The following is a 22814-nucleotide window of genomic DNA, read 5'->3' as shown; positions in this document are numbered from 1 at the left end:
GGGAAATGCCAGGACGGCAGCCGTCTGATTTCAGCCAAAAGGAAGTGTGTGTGTATATACAGATATATAAATACAGAGAGAGAGGAAATGGGTGTGGCAAGATGTCGGTGAATCTACGTGGGGGTGTCTGGGTGTTCACTGTATTGTTCTTTCAGCTTTTCTGTGGGTTTGAAAAATTTCAAAACCAAAAAAAAATGTTTTTTAGAAGACTGTATGAGAGAATAGGAAATAGAGACAATTTTCATAATTTTTTTTTTTAAACACAGATCCCTTCTATTTCCTCTTGCTCAAGACTGTGACCTTTGGTGATTTCTCCTTTCCAAGAAGTCTTGCTTGACTTAAAATCATTGTGACAACACAGCATGGGAATCTGACGATGTCGGAAATGTCATAGCAACAGGACATGAGGTATTTCTATTTTCTCCAGAGAACTGTAGCTTGTCTCTCAGATTTAGTCGTCTTCTATCGAACATCAGCTATGTACAAGATCCTATGAGATGTACCCAAAGTGATACAAAGATGAAGGTTCTGCCTTGAAGAGCTAACACATAAACAGGGACTCATCGTGTGTTGAGTGGTTATTATGAGCTCAACAAAAGACTAGGATTAGGGACCTAATTATGAATAAGACACAGTCCCTGCCATCAAAGGGCCCCTTGTCTTTTGAGAAGTACAGACACATACATTAATGTCAATACAATGAGACAAGATTTATGAAAAGATCTTTATCCTTGTCTAAAAATTAGGACCAAACATCCAGGGACAGCCTCAGAACAAAGAGTACCTCTGAGCTAGGACTTGAAGAGGAGGTCAGGAAGTTTTCAAGACACATGGGTAGGCATTCCAGGCAGATGGAACAAAATACACGAAAGCATGAAGTATGAGGTGAGCAGACATGTTTGGGGATCACAAGTAGTCAAATGCAGCTAGAATTTGGGGTATTTACAAAGGCCCACCCAAATTATGGAGGGTACTCTGTTCTACTCAAAGTCTACTGACTTAAATGTGAATCACCTCTGAAAAATAACCACACAGCAGCATCCAGACTGGTGTTTGACCAAACAACTGGGTGCCACAGTCTGGCCAAGTTGATGCATAAAATTAATCATCGTCACAGCCCCTTCAAAGATTGGTTATATTTTTGTGCCATTACTAAAACATGGAATATAGGAGAAAGGTTGGGGACCAATTTGGGATGAAGAAAATGTTAAATTTCGGTTGGTCAAGTTGAGTGATCAGTTGCAAAAGACCCTTGGGGACAGAGCTTTCTAATGGGCCAAATTAGAGACTTTAGTGGAAGCCACAGGACCAGTTGAGACTCATGAGAGACTGTTCATTTATTCAACAACAAATGTCTTCTGGGTGCCTCAGTGGGCCATGATGTATCCAAGGTGAAGTTCCTATTCTCACAGAGCTTAAATTTTAGCAGGGTTGGCAGGCAATGAGCAAATATTCAGGTAGAAATATAATTTCAAATAGTGATATGTATAATTTACTGCTGCATAACAAACCATCCCCAAACTCGGTGTCTGAAAACAACTTTTATTTGCTCACGATTCCATGGGTTGGCAGTTAGGGAGAGCCCAGCGGGAGTGGCATGTCTCAGACCCATGCTATGGTGTTGCTGGGTTCACATAGGCATTTGCCACCAACTGGCAAATGCTGGATGGCAGCTGGCTGGGGCTGTCAGCTGATGTCATCAGTTGTCCCTGGGGTGACCTCTCCAGCAGGCTAGTTCAGGCTCATCGCTTGGCAGCTAGGGTTCCATGAAGGCAAATCCCACAATGTGCAAGCACTTAGCAGGCCTCTGCTTGGATCCATTCTTTTCTAACGTCCCCATAACCAAGACAAATCATGTGGCTAAATCTAAAGTCGTCACGAGAGGGGACAACAGAGAAGCATGGAATTCATTAGGGATGGATTATCAGCGTAACAATCCAACATGTGCTAAGTGCAATGAAGAAAATCACAGCAGGGTAAAGAGAATTAATTTAGAAGAGAGGGCTTTGATAAACAACAAGGACCTACTGTGTAGCACAGGGAACTATATTCAATTTCTTGTAATAACATGTAATGGAAAAGAATCTGAAATATATATATGCATGTGTATAACTGGATTGCTTTGCTATACACCTGAAACTAACATTGCAAATCAACTACACTTCAATAAAAAATAAAGTTAAATTGTAGAAAAGGAGAGGGGGCTTTACTGGACAGGGTGGTCAGCGAAGGAATTTTGAGCGGAGACATAAATGAAGTAAGACAGCTGGTCATGTGACGTTCTGGAGGCAGGAGCATGCCGGGTGGAGGGGACAGCATGTGGGAAAATCATGCAACTAGACCCAGCTCGAAGGAGGAGGTTAAAACAAAGAGACCAGAGTGAGCCCGGGTGATTCACAATTATTAGTCACTGTTACCAAGCCAAGATTTGCTTCCTCACAGATTTTTGGCCATGCTCTGAATTACTGAGTTTGCCAAATAAGAATCAAATGGATAATTCATTATTATAATCTCACTTATTAAGCTTTAATTATATAACTCTCTTTGAAAAAAATAAATTCTTTCCTAAATATCCTGTGCCTCTTCAGACATATAGTTACACATTCTGATTTGTGTTCACTTGAAATTAGTGCAAAAAGCAGGATTCCAAGGAAGAATGAATGTAGAACCACAGAACATGCATTGAGGCCAAGCTGTTCTGACCTGGCAATGAGCCCACACCTGGCACGGCAGCGGCAACTGGGACTATGCTTGGTTGACTTGGCCGTAGTCACTGGATGTGTCTGGTTTTTGCAGGGTCCAGACTTGTGCATTAAAAGGCAACATGATGGGGGCCTCACCCTGCATCCTCTTGTTCTTTAGGGATGACACTAATTTCTTCCTCCCCTCCCCTGGCCCCAGGGCACCATGTCAGTTTTGATTCGCTCTCTTGGCCATGGAGGAGATTCATTTCAGAGCATTCTCCCAGGCCCTCTGCACTATGGTAGTCTGACCTTAAGCCAAGGAACCAATGTGAGGTTGTGCCACCACCAAGCATGTCAATTTCCATTGTACATTTGGGGTCTAGGGAAATGACCACCCGCTGGAGCCACAGACACGGTGGACATACTGCAGGTTGGATCTGGACCAGGTCTCCACTTATTCCCCTGCTCTAACAGAGGCCTGGGATGATGACTGGTGTCCCTGGGTATTCATGTCGACTAAGACCTTGTCCAGTAGTCATCAGAGTGCTTGGGGAATCTTCAGCGTGCAGTTTCCCACGAAGGTCCCTATGAGGAAGGACTGGGAGACCCAGGACCGCATACACTTGTGTGGTGTTGCATGCAAGATTCTGCCTTCTGGGGACACAGTCTTTTCTTTAGTCAGTGGGCCTGGTCCAAACACTGGCTCAGGTCTGGAAACTGGGCAAGGGGTTGTGACTTTTCACTGGGGTGGTGGCCCCTTAGTTTCCTGATCATTCATCCTTGACTTCCTCTGATTGTCCAGGTTGAGCAATCTCTTGTTGGCTACCCTCCTGTTTTGCGTCTGGGGCGAAGTAACTCATAGGATTTTGAGTTAAGTCCCTTGAGTGTTCCTTTTTGGCTGGGGGAAGAGTTTTCTGTATTTGGGAGAAAGAGTCTTCATGAATAGTTCTTGTCCAGCAGGGCAGAGTGACAAAACAGCTAGCTGTCCACCAAAGCTTCACTCTCTCCTTACATAATGAAGAGTTGTTACTGAAAAGCCTGGAACTACATTTCCGGGCATCGTTTGCACATAAGCAACACTAGGTGAGTAGATCTGGCTTGAGGATTGTAAGCAGAAGTGACATCACTTCTAGGCTGGGGAGGAGAAAAGATTACATCCTTGTCCAGGCACCTCCCTCTCTGCCGTCTGTTTATGCCTAAGATGACCTTGGAAGGTACATGCGGAAGGCGGAGCCTCCACCAGCCTGGACCTCCCCATAACCACGGAATCAGAACCATCAGCCTCCCCACATTACACCCCTGCTGGACTGTTATGTAAGCGAGAAGTCATCTTTAGGGGTGTTAGGCAGTTGAAATGTCATTTGTTTGCTAAAGCAGACAGAATTACCCGAATGTTTGCCCTCTATAAATTCTACATCACATCTACATTAAAGAAACTCGTTTGTCTGAAAGGATTTTTACCAGATTTGAAGGTATGTTTGTTGATGGTCTGACTCAGAGCACAGATTATGTGACATGTGTCCAATTCACTCTGAGAGGCCAGGGACGTTTTACAGAGCTGGGTGGTTGCTCTTTACCAGGACTGGAATGCAGTATAGTAAAATGCGATGTTAACACAGTCAGCACATACACGTTTTCTCTGTCCTCAATTTCTTAGTATAAGCAGTCATTTGAAATACAGGTCCCTGTGCTGTGTCCCTCTCATGGACCTCCTCAGGTGCCCTGGCCAGCACCCCCCCTACCCCCGGCCCAGGGCTCTCGGTGGCTTGTTTCACGTCAGCATCAAGCTGACGGGCCCCCCTGCAACCCCACAGTTTTCTGCCCCTTGACACTTACCTGTATCTGTATCTAGCCTCTCTGCATCCTCCTGCCACAGATTTAGAGGAAGTGCTCCCCCTACAGGGCGTGAGTATTAGTTTCCTATTGCTGATGTAAAAAGTTACCACAAACTCGGTTGTTTAGAACCACGTACGTTTATTTATTTATTTTTTTTTACAGTTCTGGATGTCAGATGTCTGCAGTGAGGCTCCCAGGGCTACGATTAAGGGGTCAGCAGGGCTGTTTCCTTCTGAGGACTCCAAGGGAAAATCCACTCCAGGCCTCTCCCAGCCTCTAGTGGCAGCCGGCATTCCTCGGCTTGGCTTGTGGTCCCTTCTTGGCATCAGTCCAGCCTCTTGCTTCCTTCCCATCTCCTCCTGCTGACTCGGATCTCCCTACTCCTCATAAGGACACGCGATTACATTGGCCCACATGGATAGCCCAGAATAATCTCAAAATCCTCATTTTCATCACATCTGCCAACTCTTTTGCCATACAAGGTAACACACACAGGTCCTGGAGATTAGAATGGGGACATCCTGGGGGCTCTCACTTTGGGGGACATGGCTTCCTACATGGTTTTTAAAGGCACCAGATGACCTGGAAAGGTGAGGGAGCTGACTCCTGACCTGGGGAAATTCAACCAACTGGAACCAGGAGGCAGGACCTAGCCAGAAAGAGAATTTTCTTTTCTTTCCTCTCCCTGGAGGAGGGCTCTGAGGCAGAATTTCCCCAGAGACCCTGGGCAGAGACATCCCAAGTGGCCACAGAGAGGTTCCCACTGAGTACCCGGCTGGGTCGCTTGGTGGCTCATAGCCGCCAGCACGGTGATATGGCACTTTGCCTTGTTTCCGGTCCTTCTCTGCCTCGCTCCCATATCCCTGCTGCCCCAGGAATGCACTTCCCAAAGCATCAACAGGTAACCTCTGCCTTGAGCTCTGTTCTCTGCAGAATCTCAGCTGGGATGGCCCCCAAACCGAAAGTGACCATTTCTCCTGCATTTATTTAAGAAATAATTACTGAGTACCTACTATGCTCAGACACGGTTCTAGTCACCAGAGTGACAGTAATACAAACGAAAAGATGTCTGCTCTCAGTCAGAGCTTCCATTCTAACTGGAAAAGACGTACAATAAACAGATAAGAAAATATCATTTAGTGGCAAGCGCTATTTAAAACATGCTGGTGCCATAAAGACTGGCTATTTTATACCCAGTGGTGAGGAAAAGCCTCTCTAGGGAGGTGACATTTAAGCCGAGATCTGAATGACCAAGAGTCATTTGTGCAGAATCAGAGGAAGGAGAGGTGCCCTGAATGACAGATACCAATTTGCCACCTCACATGGAGGATTCTGGGCATCAGGCTCCGGTTGAAGAACAGCAGAAATTTATTTCTAAAAAATTCATGATTTTACCAAGCAACAGAAGGACAAATGGTTTAAAATACAACATAAACATTTCAAGCAGAGGCTCTCTACTAACCAATAAATGAGACTTTCTCTTTGACGTGAAGGGATGTATTTTATTTCAGAAATTAGTTTGGTTTCTTTTGCACTAAGCATCATTTAAGAGGAAGGACCATGTAATGAGGTGATGAGACTAGCTTCCTTGCCTGTGTAATAAATTGAGTTATAAACCCATTTCCTTCTGTCTCTGACATTTTTGTTTCTAGGATTAACTGGTGGACGTTTGGTGCCTTAGGCATCTCTCTCCAGCACTGGGGCTGTTGGGCTCCAAAATCTCATGTCTCAAGAATTAAGCAAAAGCTTGAGGTGTCCCTTTTCATGACTTGGCTTTGGGAGCTGAACAGTATCTGCTTGGTCACATTCTATTTGTTAAGAGGAGGGGAGAATCAGATGCCACCTTCTCATGGGAAGGTCATCAGCGAATCTGTGGATTTGTTTAAAGCCACCAGAATAGGTGCCCTGGCCCAAATCATTGACATTTCCCCTTCCTGCATTTCTGAGCTCCAGCTGAGACGTGGTACCAGTTCTGTGCTTAGGACTCAGTTCCACTAACTGGGAATCATTCTCCACGGGTTCTTGGATCTATCTTCAGAGTCCTCCCTCGTTCACAAATATCATGGATTAGTGACTGTAACGTGCGTCCCACTTCCCCGTTTTGAATTAGTGTCTACAGCAGTTATCTTATGCCAGTACCATTATTGTCCATGGAGAACAGAAGACTTGTTCCTTTCATACATACATCCTTCAATCAACAAGAATTTAATCAATGAGCTGTATTTCGGGCACTCCACCCAAGGAACCTCATTTACCCCAGAGCTTGATTTAGATGATAAGATCCTGGGCCTCCAGCCTGAACCTGATGCCTCAATAGATAAGACTTTGGTCATGAAGGGTGGTTTAAAGCTAGCAGCTGGGATGGTCCATGTGGGGCTTGGCTATCTCTATGTGGCCTCCTTACCCCATCTTTTTAGCCTGGCAGCTTCAGGTTAGGGGGACTTCTTTCACGTCAGCTCAGAGTGCCTAAGGTGTGTGTCCCAAGAGAAAGAGCAGGCAGAGCTGACCTGGCCTTGTGAGCCAGGCAGGATCACTTCTGCCACATTCTGTTCATTACAAGTGGAGTCACTATGGCTGGTCCTTATTCGCAGGAATGAGACTCCACCTTTTTACCGGATGATGATCAAGAAGTTGCTGCATATTTTATTATTTTCTTATTGCACTATAGTCAGTTACAATGTGTCAATTTCTGGTGTGCAGCTTAATGTTTCAGTCATACACATACATACATATATTTGTTTTCATATTCTTTTTCATTATAGGTTACTACAAGATATTGAATATAGTTCCCTGTGCTATACAGAAGAAATTTGTTTTTTTAAGCTATTTTATATATAATTGTTAATATTAGCAATTCTCGAACTCCCAATTTATCCCCTCCCACTCCCTTTCCCTCTGGTAACCATAGGTTTACCATGTCTGTAAGGCTGTTTCTATTTTGTAGGTAAGTTCATTAGTGTCTTTTTTCTAGATTCCACACATAAGTGATATATGGTATTTTTCTCTTTCTGGCTTACTTCACTTAGAATGATGATCTCCAAGTCCAACCATGTTGCTGCAAATGGCATTCTTTTATTCTTTTTTATGACTGAGTAGTATTCCATTGTATAAATATACCACAGTTTTTTTTTATCTAGTCATCTGTAGGTGGACATTTAGATTGTTTCCATGTCCTGGCTTCTGTATATAGTACTGCTATGAACATTGGGGAAGAAGTTGCTGTGTATTTTAAAACTACCAAACACCCTAAGCTGCAAGAGAGGCTAGAAAATATATTCTGTAGCTCAGGATCCACTGCAGCTAAAACTTAGGGGAATTTTATTGCTAAAAGATAAAAGGAGAGAATGGACAGATTATCAGGGGGATGTTTAGCAGTCTCTGCAACAGGCAGCTTTGCAGAGGAATTAAGATCTGAAGCAGGTGGTCATGGATGAAGAAAACATGAACAGGGAGAAAGGTCATGTCAGGCAAGAGAAGAGCATGAGCAGACACACAGAAAGGATGATATGGGCATATGTATTTACATTAAGAATGCACATCTAGTTACAGGAAGCGGTGGTGGGATGGGGGTAAACTATGCCACATGGAATGGATTTGGCCATAAAATATTGAGGAAGTATTTGGGTTTTAGTATAGCTTTGTGGTAAGTGCAAGATTCCAGAGTCAGATGAACCTGGATTAGAATTCTCTGTCCATTGTCGTTTTGTGCTTTTTCAGCCAGTGTGGGAGATTACAAAAATGGCCACCATTCTCCAACCTCTTGTTGAGTGACTTTGCAGCTACTTCCATCAAGCTATGGAGTCTGTTTCTCCGTCTCTTGGCTCTGGTCTGGCACTGGGCCTTGCTTTAGCCAGTAGAATGTGGCAGAATTAACAATGCGCAGTTTTGAACTTAAGCCTCAAGAGGGCTTTACCTGCCCCCACTAGCTTTCTTGAGACCTTGCCAAATCTGTGAATCAGCCAACGCTAGCTATGTGTGAGATGAGAGACCCCATGGGGCAGTGCTCAACCATCGCATCTGAGGCCCCAGCCACAGGAGAAAGCCAAGGCTAGATCAGTGAAGACGACTGGCTGCAGCTGCCCTGCAGAGTCATGAGCGAGACTTGCAAGGGGACTGCCCAGCTGAGTCCAGCTGATCCCAGCTCAAACTGCTCCCCCTGGAGAATCATAATTAAAGGATTGTTGCTTAGGCACTGGATTTTGGAGTGATTTGTTATACAGCAAAGCCACTACAGCTAAAGAAATTGCTTTCTAAATCCAGATATCCTCGACACAAAATAGGTTTTCCAGCACCTGCATCATGGCTACCGGGAGGACTCAAGACGATCATAGTGAGCCTGGAACCAAGCTTGAACCATAATATGTGCTGAGCAAATGGCAGCTGATGCCACTGGTCCCGTCAGAGAGACGGTCAAGGAAAAACAGGGAAAGGAGAGGCTAAAAAGCAATTACTTAGAAATCCACACTCTGCTCCCTTTTGCTTCCTGGATTTTGTTTGTTTGTTCCACCAGCATGTGCCTACACTATCACAAATCTGCATTTTGGGGGCTCATTATTCACCTCTGAAAACTCTTCTTGCATTCTTGTTTTCTGGACCCTTGAACACATGCAATGGTCTGTATACTCTCGCTACGGTACAGTCAACCTCCTGTTTCACCTGTTTCTGTATTTTATTTCCAACTAGGCTCTGAATACAGTCCTTACGTTTCCTTTGTAAACTGCACAGAGATAGTGCTTTTGCTTTTTTATCCAAACAGCAAGAATTTAATGAACACTTAGTAAATTAAAGTCAATTAAATTTTGTTATGGTTGGTGTTATTTTATCTCTAATCAAGAGACTGACTCAGTTTTCTCAGTATCAAGTCACTAAGTAAACTCATGGAGAACAATGCCCCCAAGAGATCAGAGTTACAGGAATAATTCATTTCCTCTCCTGGTGTGTCAGTGTGACAGGAGGGAGTGGTGACAACTCCAATCTGGCAACTGGTTCCCACCAAGCAAATGTCTGGGTGCCTCAGCAGCCACACACCCTGTTTATGTCTCAAACTGCTAATCACCTTTGATCCTGTTATTACTTGAAGGAGAAAATAAAAGTTCCTGGGAAAACTAAAGATAGGAACCAATTATATACTTTGAGAACATCTTTAATTATCCCACATCATTTTTCCTTCACTCAAAATGTTTCAGGCTTTCTAAGCACCTTTTTTTTTTTTTTAACTTCCTTTAGAGGTTTTTCCTCTGAATAAGATCATGTCAATTTTTACTGACAAATTATGCACTGAGGTATCCCTCCCGCTATGCAGGACCCGGCTCCTACCAGCTTTAGGGAGCCCGCCACGCATCTTGTTTCAACTCTGTGTTCAGCAATGTCACCTTGGAGCTTGAAATCAGCCACGGTGGGAATACAACCATCACGAAAACCAGCAAACAATACCAAGGGGGACCATTTCTCCCTGGAGAGTCCGTTGATGAACGTCTGCCAGCCCAACACTGCTGCTGGCGAGTGCTCCACTCCGGTGTCTGGGAATTACAGCTCTCGTCATCCTGAGTTCAGACACAAGGTTTCACCAGGAAATGCCAGGGTCACCTTCCCACTGCTGGGTAGGAGACTGATAAAAGGGGGACGAGTAGAAGAGGGATATATTTGGATTTGTGTTTGATAAGAAAATCCCTCTGGGGTCTGGTCTGTGGAGAAAAGCATATCTGGGTGGGGAGCAGGTGGGGGGCATCAACGTGAAAGCATGGCGACCAATGAAGATGCTATCTGGGGCTAGCGCCAGGGAGCCAAAGCATGGCTTCCGACGACTTTTGCCCTGACACGTGCCCCACACCATCTGCACCTCCACACCTGTGCTTGTGCCCCACCCCAATCCTAGTCACAGCGACCTACCTGCTTTGGGCACCTGGAACACTTCTTCCTTGAAACTCACCTGACCCTTGCCGTGTCACCTTGTTTGGCCATTTAATATCTTCAAGTGCATTTGTCTGATCCCCATAGCAACTTCTTGAGGGGCCTGGGATGGAACTGGTCCACTACATTTGGCTAAGCAGTATTCCCGGCAGGCACTATTCTGGATTTCTTGGAACGTGGGGAGAAAGAAGTTTCTGTTCTGGAGAAGCTCTCATCACAATTTGGGGACTGATCAAGAAGAAATGAGAAGTGATTGCTAAGCCAATCTGTGCTGATGAGAAATGCAGGGAGGGAGGTCAGGGAGATCATTTGAAATAGTGGACAAGAAACATGAAGCAACCATCTCAAAACTGGGAACTATATTCCTTACCTAACACGTGGAATCAAAATTCTAACTATTGCCAATAATTGGTTACAAAGGAGATAAACTTCTATTTCTACCTAAAACAAGGGTTCACAAACCCTATCTATAAAGGACCAGAGAGTAAATATCTTCAGCTTTGCAGGAGGTCCTGTCACAACTGGTCAACTCTGCTGTTGTAGGGCAGTCACACCTATAGACACCACACAGATCAACGGGGAGAGACCTGTTCCAATAAAACTTAATTCACATAAGCAGATGGCAGGTTAGCTTTGGCCTCTTGGCTGAAGTTTCCTGACCCTTTACCTAAAAGATCAAAATTGTACACTTTGAAAATGGCAAAGCCAAACCTAGAATCCAAGTCCAATACTTTCCAGCATATCAGGGTGCTTTTCTTGGTTGCATGAAAGACATAAACATGCTGATTCAGCTTAGTTTTACATCTACCTGTTTTGTTCCCCATTAGATAATAAGCTTTCGGTGGGTGAGGATTTTCATGCTCTTTAAAGCACGTATTTTTATACCCAGTAGACAAACTTTCCCAGGCTATATCAAAGATCCCAATGGATGAGAGAGATAATACAGAATTTTACTACAGCATACATGTGATCTCAACTTACAGTGCTGAGTAAAAAGTCTTATAAATAAAAAAGTGTTTTCTTTCTTAGATTTCTAAACTCTTTTTAGAGAGAAATTAAATGAACTTTTTAAAGCTGTCTGGGACACTAAAAAAGAATAAGGAATCTCTATAGGTACTCTGTGGAATCATACCTAAAATATTCTGGGAATAAAGCAAAGCACAGAAGAATTTATCCTTTTATGTGTTTTTAAAAAATACATAAAAGGAGAAGGGGATGGAGATATATATGTGAGTATATATTTGAAATACTTTTGAAAGGATATTCAAGAAAATGGTAAAAAAAAATAGTTGTTTGCGGGGTAAATTGGGGGATCACGGCTGGGAGGAAAAGGAACTTTATTCCTACTGTTTGAATGAAAAAACCCCACCTATTCTCTTCCAAGAGAATTAAAAATTAAAACAAGCAAAAAATCAACTAGGTGTGCACATAAGTCTGCAGTCATGTCATGTTTCCTATTGATGCCTTTCTCTGTACTACGCACAGACATTCAGAATTATTCCACTGGCCACATTCGAAACTATTAATATCACAAATGACTGCATGTCAATCTGGTGAAATCAGAATAAACCCTGTGGATGGTGGAAACTCTGACAAGGCCACTCCCGGACACAAGCCGAGGTGGGAGTGAGTGGTAAGAGGAACTTACCAGGGTGGGGAACTGGTGCTGCTCACTGAGACCCACGGCCCCAGCTGGTTCGTTGGGTCAGTCAGGTGCTCAACAAGCTACCATGTATTCCGCTCACGGAGACGCGGGCTACAAGCGGGTGGAGAACCCTGACTCCATGATTTTGGGTCTCAGCAATAGGAGATGATCTGACATCCGCACTTCAAGTCCTTAGATCTCTGTGATTTCACTGATCTTGTCTTTCACCTTCTCAGTTTCTTTAGAGCCACGTTCTGTGTTTCAAAAAGCAGCTGAGATGTCTACAGGTTTGTTTTTAGACCTGGTGATCAAGTGCATGAAACACACAGCCTCGACTCTTTGAAGCCAAAAGCATTAAACCCAAAACACAACAAAAACACCACCAAGAAGCCCATTTGGTATTTAGAGCCAGCCCAATAAAGAAAATATACTGCACGTTAGCTAATATATTTTATTGTCAGACTTTGAGCCAACAAACAATGACTCCACATGGCTGTCTGCAGGGATAAGGCAAATTTCTTTTCGCTTTGTGGGTAGACTTAGTTGGCCTAAGTCTTTACAACTTTTCTGTATAAAAATAGAAGTCCAAGACCAGATTATTTCTCCTCTGGTCATAAATGCTGATTTATTTACAGGGGCCTCATTCAGACCACCATTATAAACTTGGGGTAAAATACATGTGTATTTTATTAAAGCCTCAATATTGAATGTCTGGGTTCTTTAAAGATTCGCTCACGTGTTCCACTTTCAGAGAAGGCAGCATCTTTCCTCTGAATTCAAACGTGGTCATGTCACAATCTACCCAGAGTGATATGAACTAACCTTCAAGGAAACATTTTTTAGCTTATATCTCTTAGAAACTAGAGACTCCAAAATGACTTCATACAGTTCTAAAAACAGCCCTGGGGCCCGCTGTTTAAGAGTGGTTTATAAATAGTTACTTGAAGGCTGTGTATCTGTTTATAATACAGCAGACACAGACTGCAGATGTTGCTACCTGTAAAACAAAAGTTGACTCAAAATGGGGCTTTCGAAATACAGCGAAGACAGGAAAATCCAGGATTCTGGTTTTTTAATAAAACCACCTTGGAAAGGTGACGACTCTTATGCTGAACCACTCAGATGTAGACGTTACACCATTGCACATCCTCTTTCCCTTTGCTTTCAATGCTCGTGGAACAGTGATTAAAGTGATGGGTTATGAACACATGCATGCACAGGCAGGCACATACACTTAAAAGATGAGACAAAGAGAAAAAGTTACTGCATGTCCCCGCGAGGAAGGCTGCCCGCAGCACTCCAACTAAAATAGACTGTCCCCTCGCTCTCCCTCCGCCCCCTCCCCCCACTCCCTCACCTTCCCGCCAAGGGGAAATCAGGCTGGGAGGTTAGTGCAGAAGTGATGGATAAATGCTGTCCCCCCACCCCCAAGCTTAGTCAGTCTCCCCCAGAAGGGGGGTTAGCATCTCCCTTCAGTAGCACAGTTAAGGTGGATTAGCGTTTGTTCCACAAGTTAAGGCACTTCTGGCTGCTTTGGTGGCAGCGTGGGTTTCATTTCCTCTCTTTTTAAGGCCTGGGTCATCTAAGAGAAGTAAAGCTTTGGAAATCGGGTTAAGGTTGACAGCTTAATGCACGATCACTGGCGGGGACAGGGCGAAAGGTCCCCGAGACACCTCCCTCCAACGAGGGGCTTCCAGGAAGCCTGGGCAGCCCCGCTTCGGGCTCCAGGCGCCAGCGCCGGCTGAGCACTCGTGACCAGGGGCGGCGCGGGGAGACGCTGAGTTCACGTGGGCTCGCGGCCGCCTTCACCTGGAGCTGCCCTGGCTGCTCACGGAGCGCGACGCGCTGTAGCGCTTCTTCACGATCATGCTGATGTAGGCTTTCATGAGCTTGGCCACGTCCACTACCTGCCCGGGAAGCAGAGTCGGCACATGGTCAGGAGTCTCTGCAGGTTGCGGGGGCCTGTCAACCAGACGGCCTCAGCCCGACCTCGGCAGACCAACCCGTCCTCCCAGCAAAAGCCAGTAGGTAGCCCGCCGTGCGAATCCACGGGGCAGGATGCGTGCGCATGAAGCCAAAAGGTCAGCTGCCTTCCCCTATTCCTAGGCAGGGAGAAAGGGAATCCTGGCTTTGCCAAATAGGACGTTGCCACCTGGTGGTTGCCTGATGGAAAACCGTGAGATTTTGCACGTAAAATAAAGCTCCCACCCGATGACGCTTAAGTGTGTTGGTATGATTAGGGCCGGGATTACTGTTCCAGCTCAAAGGGTCAGCGACAGAGCCCACAAGCACAGCTTTTAAAGACTGGATCACATCGTGCTGGTCAGCTCCTCATGATGCAGCTTGAGAAACAGAACTAAGGTGCGAACCCCAGCCCGCACCCTTCTCCCCGCCACCGCCCCCCCCCCACATGCGCAGTTCTGCTCCCTGCCAGCTACGTGCTCGCAAAGAGCTATTTCACGATGCGGTCAGTGTCCACTGTCGCCTCTCCTGGCCCGTCCCTCCCGATGGCTGGCCTGGATCTCTGTGAAGACGTCCTACCTGGCCGCCATCCCCCTGTTCTCTCTTCCCTTCCAATCTCACCCCACATCACTGTTTGTAAAAGCACTGCTGTCACACATCATGTCACCATCAAAGGTCCCAGGGCAGTTCCCTATTGTCCACTAGGGTTGACCAAACCCAGCAGCCTGGCGCCTGGGACCCTCCAGTCAAAGGCCCTCACCTCTTTCCACCTCACTGCACATCTGCTGCCAGCCTTGTCTACCCGCACCTGTCCCTGCCTGCATCCTTGGTCTGATCACGGCCTCCTACCACCTCCTCGCCCTCACTTGACGCCATCAGCCCAACGAGCAGCGTGTGATTCATGCTCATCTCCCGCCTTTGCCTGCCGGCAGCTCCCTGGGTGGAGACCTCAACAGGCTTCGTGTATTATTACCATTATTACATCTTGAGCTTTGATGTGGATGGCATACATACATAGAGGTGTTCTGTGACTTACTGTGAGCTAGAACTAGCTATGCCCAGGATGGTCTGCCCTCTCTCCCTCCTGCTCTGTGGACACCATCAGATCCTAGTCTCAAGGCTGTGATCCACTTGTCTAGTTTGGCTTTTTTGCCAAACTATGTAATTTTTTTTGGATCTCTATATATCATTTCCCTTTTTCTTTTTTTCCTCCAAAGGTAAGACCCACCTGATACAAGGGAACCAAATTTCTCTGTTGCAAAGGTATACAGAAGAATTTTGGGGTTATCAGGTTTGGGCCTAGGACAGACCTGCAGCTGAGAAGGGACCTGCATGCTGTATTTTCATGTCTTAAAGCGAAATACCCAAATAAAATCACTTGGTCAAAGGCTCCAGGACGTGAGGTGCCACTGTTCTATTTTGCCCAGGTCACAGACAAAAGAGTTGCCTCTTACCTCACTGGTTTCAAAGAGCAGCTCCCTCTCATCGACGACGATCTTGTACGTGTTGGCCAGGGGAGCCCCAAAGGAGAGGATGTGCTCGTACTGGAAGACTTCTAAGGGTCTTCCCTCCCCGCGCTTGTAGACAGAGACAGCGTCGGCGCTGACGCCCAACCAGAGCTCCTGGGGAAAGCCGCCCTCCTTGCACTGAGGGGCAAGAGTGAGTGTTAAGAGTTAGACCAGAAACAGAACACAGGGGCCACAAGACAGGCTTTAAATCAAGCCCTCTGCACAGCGTACTGAAGGCATTCAATGTGTATTTACGCCAGGGGAACTGAAACAGGAGAAATGGTATCTCTTCAGCTATCTTGGTTGATTTCTGACTGGCTGATCAGGCCTGTGCATATGGGGGGATCTCGGTGGTCAATTCCAGCATCTTGTTGGGACTCTCCACATCATCACCCTCCTGGCCATCTGAATTAGCTACACAGGGGTGGCTACAGCCAAGGAACTCAACAATGATCCCCCAGCCAGGTCTACTCTTCTGTCTCTAGTTCTGCCTCCAATCCTGTCCTGAGTGATTATTCTTCAAATACAAAATCCAGGATCACAGGGGAAAATTCTCCACATCTGTGCTGAGTAACCAGCAATGAGCTTTTGTGTAGATGGTGGTTGATCTCACTGGCTTAACAATGGACTTTCTTGCATAGATCAGTGGAGGAAAATAGGAGCCTGGATGTGCGGGATGACAACACAAGGCGATGGGAATCAGGAAGGATCCACATTGGTGACTCTGAGATGACGAGGTTCTGGTACCAAGCATCTGATTTATACTTAAAAACCAATGTAACAGAATTAACCAACCCAAAGACAGCACCCAATGAAAAGTCATGAAAGGATCTTAGAATATACAATAAATATTTAGATTTTTTACAAAGCCTCATTTAAAAGTTGTCAGATAACATGCTGAATGACTATGGTCATTAGAAAAACACACGCTCATCTAAACCAGGGGTTGACAAACATCTGTTAAGGGACAGGTAGTAAATATTTTAGGCTTTGTGCTTTCTGGCACAGCTACTCAACTCTGCTGTTTGAGTGTGAAAGCAGCAGAGAAAAATGCATAAAAGAATGAGCATTGCTGTGTTCCAGTAAAACTTAATTTTCAAAAAAAAAAAAAAAAAAGGCAAGCAGGATTTGGCCCTCGTGCTGTAGTCTGCTAAGCCTTGATCTAGAGTATTAATAAGATTTTCTCTCAGTAAATAGCCTACTTAAAATATGCATGTATGTAAATATACACATATGAAATCAGTACTGGGTTGATGCTAATTTTGCCAAATTCCAATTGTGTAACAGAAATTCTTCCCTGCAAACAGTCACGAGAAAAAATAAAAAAGTAAAATCCAAGTATACCCCAAATTTGACTTTAGGTACATTGTTCTAAAAAATGGTTAATGCAGATTTTTACCAGCACTTTTTTTATTGGGTCTATAGCTGGTATAAGGAAGAGTTAGAAGTTATTTAAGAATAGATGACATCTTAATTTTCCACTCACTTCTAACGTTACAAAAGCATTTACTATAAAGGAGAAAAAAAACTTGGGGTGGGTGGCTGGGAGGTTGTTAAGGATAAAATTGGGGGGGGGTGTCTAACAAAAGAGGGTGAGAGTGTAGAGTGTCCCACCCAGCCCTCCCTCCCTCTGGACTTGACCATGGTCACACTGACTCAGGTGCCCCCTCGTGTCGGAAAATGCAGTAGCCAGCCCTCACCTCCACATCAAAGAGCGTGGATCCGTATCCAGGCCACTCCTTGATCAAGGCCATGTACTTGGCCATGGCCTGTTCCTGGCTCATTCCCTGGAATTTCTTCCACTTGTCAATGATGCTGGCTCGAGCGGAGGAGACCTCTTCCTTGACCCACATGTCCAGCATCTGCTCTTCCTCCACCTTCTGCCGCACGACGGGTCCCGTCCGGAAGCTCCGCCTCAGCGTCCCCTCCAGGAAGCTGGTGCGCCTCCTCTCCAGCCGCTCGCACGGCGTGAAGGTCTTGGTGGACTGGCTGATGCGGGCCTTAAGCCTCTGCAGCGAGTACACCTCCTCGAGAGGCGGGACCGCGGCGTGTGGTGTGTGGTCCCCCTGCAGGTACTGGAGCCGCAGGGCAGCGAGGACCTGCAGGTTCTCCTCTGGGGCCGGGTAGTGGCCGTGGATGACGGCTTCGTGGGCCTGCAAGGAGGCGGGCAGCGGCTTTACGGGCCGGACACTGCGGCTCTAACAGGATGCCTGCCTGGCTTGCTCTCTTATTCCATCAGGATCGCTCTCAAAGGCCACCTTCCCAAGAAACTGTACCCCAACCCCCCTTTGCTGCTTTAAATTTCTCCCTGGCTCGGATACCATCTAACACATATATTTTATTTTAATTGTCCCCCCTCCACCCTCAACCAGAAGTTCCTGGTACAGAAGTTCAAATAGTGTGTGTCAAAGTTTCATTCTACAAATGAATAAAAGAGCAGCCGACCCTGTCCATGCCAGGAAATCTACTCCCATACGTGATTTGGAAGGACTAGCAGTTAACGTACGAAGGGTATTAACAGGTTTCAGCCCTACTGTCCTGCAGAGGAACCAGAGTCCCACTTACCTGTTCAAACATAAAGGCAAATTCCACGCTGTCTTTTGGCACGTTGTCTGTGTCCAGGAAGCAGTAAAGTTTGAAGTAGAACTTCCAGGGCTGGTCACCTACCTCTGATGTGGCAGCCAGCCTAGACAGAAGTCGAGAGGGAGACTCAGAAAGCCAAACAAGACATGGGCCACGGGCGACCCACAGGGAGTTCACTTTGTACGGTGTGTTCTCTCTAAGGCTTCAGTCTGTCTGTGCTCAGAGAGCAGAGCGTGTGGAGGTGGGAGGGAGGGAGAGGACACGCAGGAAGAGTGAGGCTTCTCAGAGTTCCCTGCTAAGCTGTTTACCCAGAGGTGAAAAGCATGCTTTCATCCTGATTTTATCTGACAACAGGCAGCCTTCAGTTAAACTGCGCCAACAAGTCTTTTCTGCGTGTCCCAGTCTAGTTAGCCCTAGCCAAGCGAGATGCTGGATCCATACAAAGAAAAACAACACCTATTACTTCATTCCTTTTACCAACTCTCAAACTACAATATTTATAAAAGCTAACATGACTATTAGGGAGGCTGTGTTTATACTGAGTAGGAATATACTTTGTGCTACTAGGGGGACATGAGAGCCATTAATAAAATATTATGGGTCCAAGAGATACAAAATGTGGTTGGAAGAGTTTATTAACTGGCTTCTGTCTACTCCAGCTAATGACAAGTGAAAACCTAGAATCAGAGAATTTCAAGACAGTGGGTACAACAGGGAACCAACAGAAAGAATGGGGCAGACAAACAATGCTGAACCCTGTTTGAGATGGGAGCTCCATCTAGGAATCAAGGGAAACAGGCAACAAGGGGAGGTGAAAAATTAAATATGCTTCAACATGGGCAAAATAAGGCCCACTCAAACGTGCACCAAAGGCAAAAATGGCACAGAAGTTCAAACCTTCTTGAATCTGCTGGCACTTGGAAGGGAACTTACTTCTCAAACTTTGCCAACACATCGGCCACGATGGTCCGGCTCTCGATGGCTTTGTCGACGTGCCCGTTGTACTCAAAGAGTGCGAACATGTTTCTGCTGTCCTCCATGGCCAGGCCTCGGATCAGCTTCTCCACCACCTGGAAAACACAAGGTCTTCAGCTTCTGAAGCTGTGGTTCTAGAATGTGCCTTCATCAGAACCCAGAGGGAGCTGCCAGCCAAAGTGAGGGTCCAGGCAGCCTCCTAAGGCTGTCAGGGGTGAAATTTCAAAGGTGCTGTTTTCCCTTGTTCTCCTGGCATCAGTTCTCTCTCTCCCTTGCCACAAAGAACTGGCCCAGCATTTGCCACCGGTAGGGACAGAGGCTGGGCCTGTTTCTTGCAAACCCATACTAGGAGGGTTTACATGGAAACTGAAGCCCTTTTGTCCAACAACCTCATGAACTCACGGTGACTTTCACCAATGTTTCTTCTACACCAGCTTTTCTGGGTTTTACTGAACTATTCCTTTTAGCCAATTGGTTTTATAATACTGTTTAAATGTTAAAAGAAAGAAGATAATGTGTCCACCTGACCCAGCATTCTAGGTCTTTGCGTGGCACACAGAAACACTCCACTGCAGAAGTGTTACAATAAACCCTCATCATAGAGGGTGTACCTGAGTCAGGGTCCACAATCTCTACTAGATTTTCAGTTGCTTCTCAGATTAGCAGGATTAGGTCTGTTTCCTCGTTTAACTGAGCAGCTGCCCTATACAAATCACAACCAGGCACAGGAGCCAACCTAACTGCACACAATTGTCCTAAGCACACAGGCAGTCAGGCATCAAACAGCGCCCTCCCTCACCTCCCCGGCTGTGGTGTGGGAGCTGATGGTGATCTTGCAGGAGCCTCCGCCGTGGCAATACACCGTGGACGTCATCTCCTGCCTGTGGATCAGAGCTTCTATTTCATCCCGGGAAGGCACGAACTCTCGGCATTTGGTTTTCTTAAGAGATTCGTAAATGAAGAGGGCGTATTTTTCCATCTCGGTTCCTGGAAACTGTTCCCGGATCCTAGGAGACAGACACTAACTGTCAGTTGCCGGATTGAGGATGGCTGGCAGTGGGGAGCCAGGCAGCTTCAACGTGCTGCAGGCCAGCACAGCCAACGGGTCCCCGTGATGAACAGAGCAAGTGCCAGCCACTGCCTGAGCTTATCTCAGGAAGGTTTAGTCTAAAAACAGAGAACAAAAGAAAGAAAGAAAGAAAACCACCTTAAAGACCGAAGAGCCCACGTACGACTGGAGCAACTGCTAACAGCTGGCCTCCGCCGCGCTCTTGTGCTTAAAGAGCCCTCTGCCTCGTACCACTGGGTGAAAACTGCTTTTCCAACATTAATCAGACTGAATCAGACTGTTTCCACCTGTTTGATTTGGAACAAATATCCAAGCTTTTTTCCCCCTCCTTGTTTATATAGGGTAGTGGTAACTAAATTCATCCCATGTCCTACACATCAGGACATTATACCAAGAGTGACCGGGTCTCTGGACAGCCTTGCATGGCTTAGAGAGAAAAAGGATGGCTGCAAGCTTGCTCAGGGGACCCAGGAGCCTGACCCACACCAGGGGTCTTCTGTTCCAGATCTGTGTCATCTGAACAGTGATCCACTGCACTGCCCATGCGAACAGCGCTGCCCCGGCCCCCTGGTACCTTTTGAGGTGGAACTTCAGGTACTTGAGGACCCCCCGGCTCGGCAGGAAGGTGCAGCTCAGGCACGTGAGGATCTGCCAGCTGTACAGGTTGCCCACGCTGCCCGGGTGTGGCACCTGGGTGGTCTGCTTGATGAGCTGGCAGTACAGCTCGTCTCGCAGCGGCCGGAGGTCATGGCCTGTCTGGAGGATGCCCTGGATTATGGGGATGGGGTCAGACACGGATTCCAGCTGCTGGAGGGAATTGAATATCTTGATGGCCTCGTCCTGCAGCGTGGTGTAGCCTTTGTCCTTGAGCACTGGGAAAAGGGAAACAAACACAAGTCACATGAGGGGCTCAGGGAAGGTGTCTTCCGAGCAGCAGACCAGAGGAAGGAATGAGGACGGGAGCTAGGCTGTGATGCAGCACCCACCACGTGTCCCGGGAACCCCGAATCAGCTGCATGGAGGTGGGCAAGAACTGAATGATTTCACTGTGCAAAATGCTTAAAAGCTTGTCTGTTGCCAGACAGGGTCCACACTTGGAAGGCAAGACGATGGTTAGGATCTGGTTCTCTGGGATGCTAAGGCTACTCTGAGCTCATGGGCAGTGCTGGCACTTTCTTTAAGGCAACAACCCTGGCATCACCACAACCCACAGACGCGAATGTGACTGAGCTCACGTGGTGATGGGGAAAGTGCACCCCTGTGTCCCGGGTCCGGGCGGAACTGGAGACTCACAGTTGAGGTTTATGTCTCCGTAGGGCAGGGGCAGGAGCGGGGAGTGCAGGGGGTGGTGGGTGTGGCGCAGGATAGGGTTCCGCTTGTAAATCTGCTCCACCACGTCCGAGTTCAGGCAGTTCTCCTGGAGAATAAAGGAGCCGTTAGAGAAAGGCCACGAGCTTATTGCAAAAGATGTACGGAAAGGAACAGGGACACTGCATTCTCCTGCATGTGTATGTTTTTCACAAGTCACAAAACATCAGTAGCCTAGGGATGGTGGGGGAACTAGATGGATTAATCCAGCATTAATCATTTCGACACCCAGAAGCCATGTTTGAAGACGAATCACACACATTTTCCTTACATAGCTCATTCCCTTTCTCTCATACATTTGCATATATTTCCCCACATTATTGGAAAAAGTCTTCCCTCTGGAGATGATGTATATTCAAAAAAGTTCATTTAAGCTTCTCTTGCTAATTATTTAGCCATGAATCGCTTGGTCACATCATGTCATCCTTATCTATAATTCATTTTAAAAATAAAGTTTGCTAGTTCTTTCACGGGTCTTCCGTATTCTCTGCCCAAAAACGACACATTAATATCAGTTGAGACTGCTCGTCCATGAGCCTCCTTTCTCACTCCTGAAATTTGAGAGCTCCTTGCAGAGAATTTCATCATGTATTTAAGTTCCTAAAACATTAATGTGGGATCTGAAAAAGCCAAAGTCTCTTTTAGAACTTTAAATAAACAGAAAAGCTGGGGGAGAGGCGATGAGTCATTTTACTGCGGGAATTTCGCTTCCACTATGAAACTTATTCAGTAACACCCAATCGAAAACCGGGGGGGGGGGGGGGGAGTCTAAATTAATTAAAAAACTGGTGCAGCCTTACTTAGGGCAACTTGTCTCATTTCTTAAGAAGCAATTGTTTCATATTTAAAAATTCTATTTATTCTTTTAATGTCTGATTTCCAATGAATTAGTAAATAAAAGGGTAGATAAGATACAGCTCTGAAGAGAAAGTGTGCTCAGCTGGTATGTGCTGTTTTCTCTCCCTTCGCACAAGAAAGCTTTGGAAAAGTTAATTTGAGACTAGAAATGACATTATTAGTTTCAAGTGCCCTGGGTCCACGGACAGCTCTGCGGTTTGTAGGAGAACTGACTTGCTGGAATTTGGCTCCAAATACCCAGAAAATGTATCATTTTGGAATTAAGAGGCTGACTTGAATTTGGTGGGAAATCATACACTCCCGATCTATTAGACCCTCCCCGCCTTTACAAAGGCACAGTTTGCCTCCTGGATCCGATTAGTTAACTTTCTTTGATGTACATCAGTCAATAAACACCCGCCTCACTACCATTCTGG

The 22814-nt window shown here is 46.1% G+C and overlaps 1 protein-coding gene across 1 annotated transcript in view; it reads right to left on the bottom strand.

The window, feature by feature from the left end:
* Positions 1-12512: 12512 nt before the first annotated feature.
* The window catches only part of MYO10 (myosin X), a 193381-nt gene continuing 183079 nt past the window's right edge, over positions 12513-22814 (bottom strand). The window contains exons 34-41 of the mRNA XM_072958828.1: positions 21466-21589; positions 20747-21044; positions 19903-20110; positions 19062-19198; positions 18111-18231; positions 17246-17698; positions 15492-15683; positions 12513-13982 (exon numbers count right to left, since the gene is read on the bottom strand). Coding sequence (XP_072814929.1) covers positions 13881-13982; positions 15492-15683; positions 17246-17698; positions 18111-18231; positions 19062-19198; positions 19903-20110; positions 20747-21044; positions 21466-21589 — 1635 coding nt within the window. The 3' untranslated portion in view covers positions 12513-13880. The remainder of the gene's footprint in view (positions 13983-15491; positions 15684-17245; positions 17699-18110; positions 18232-19061; positions 19199-19902; positions 20111-20746; positions 21045-21465; positions 21590-22814) is intronic.

This window comes from Vicugna pacos, chromosome 3 (genome assembly GCF_048564905.1).
Source record: "Vicugna pacos chromosome 3, VicPac4, whole genome shotgun sequence".
Lineage (NCBI taxonomy): Eukaryota > Metazoa > Chordata > Mammalia > Artiodactyla > Camelidae > Vicugna > Vicugna pacos.
This window is presented reverse-complemented; position numbering and strand designations above follow the sequence as displayed.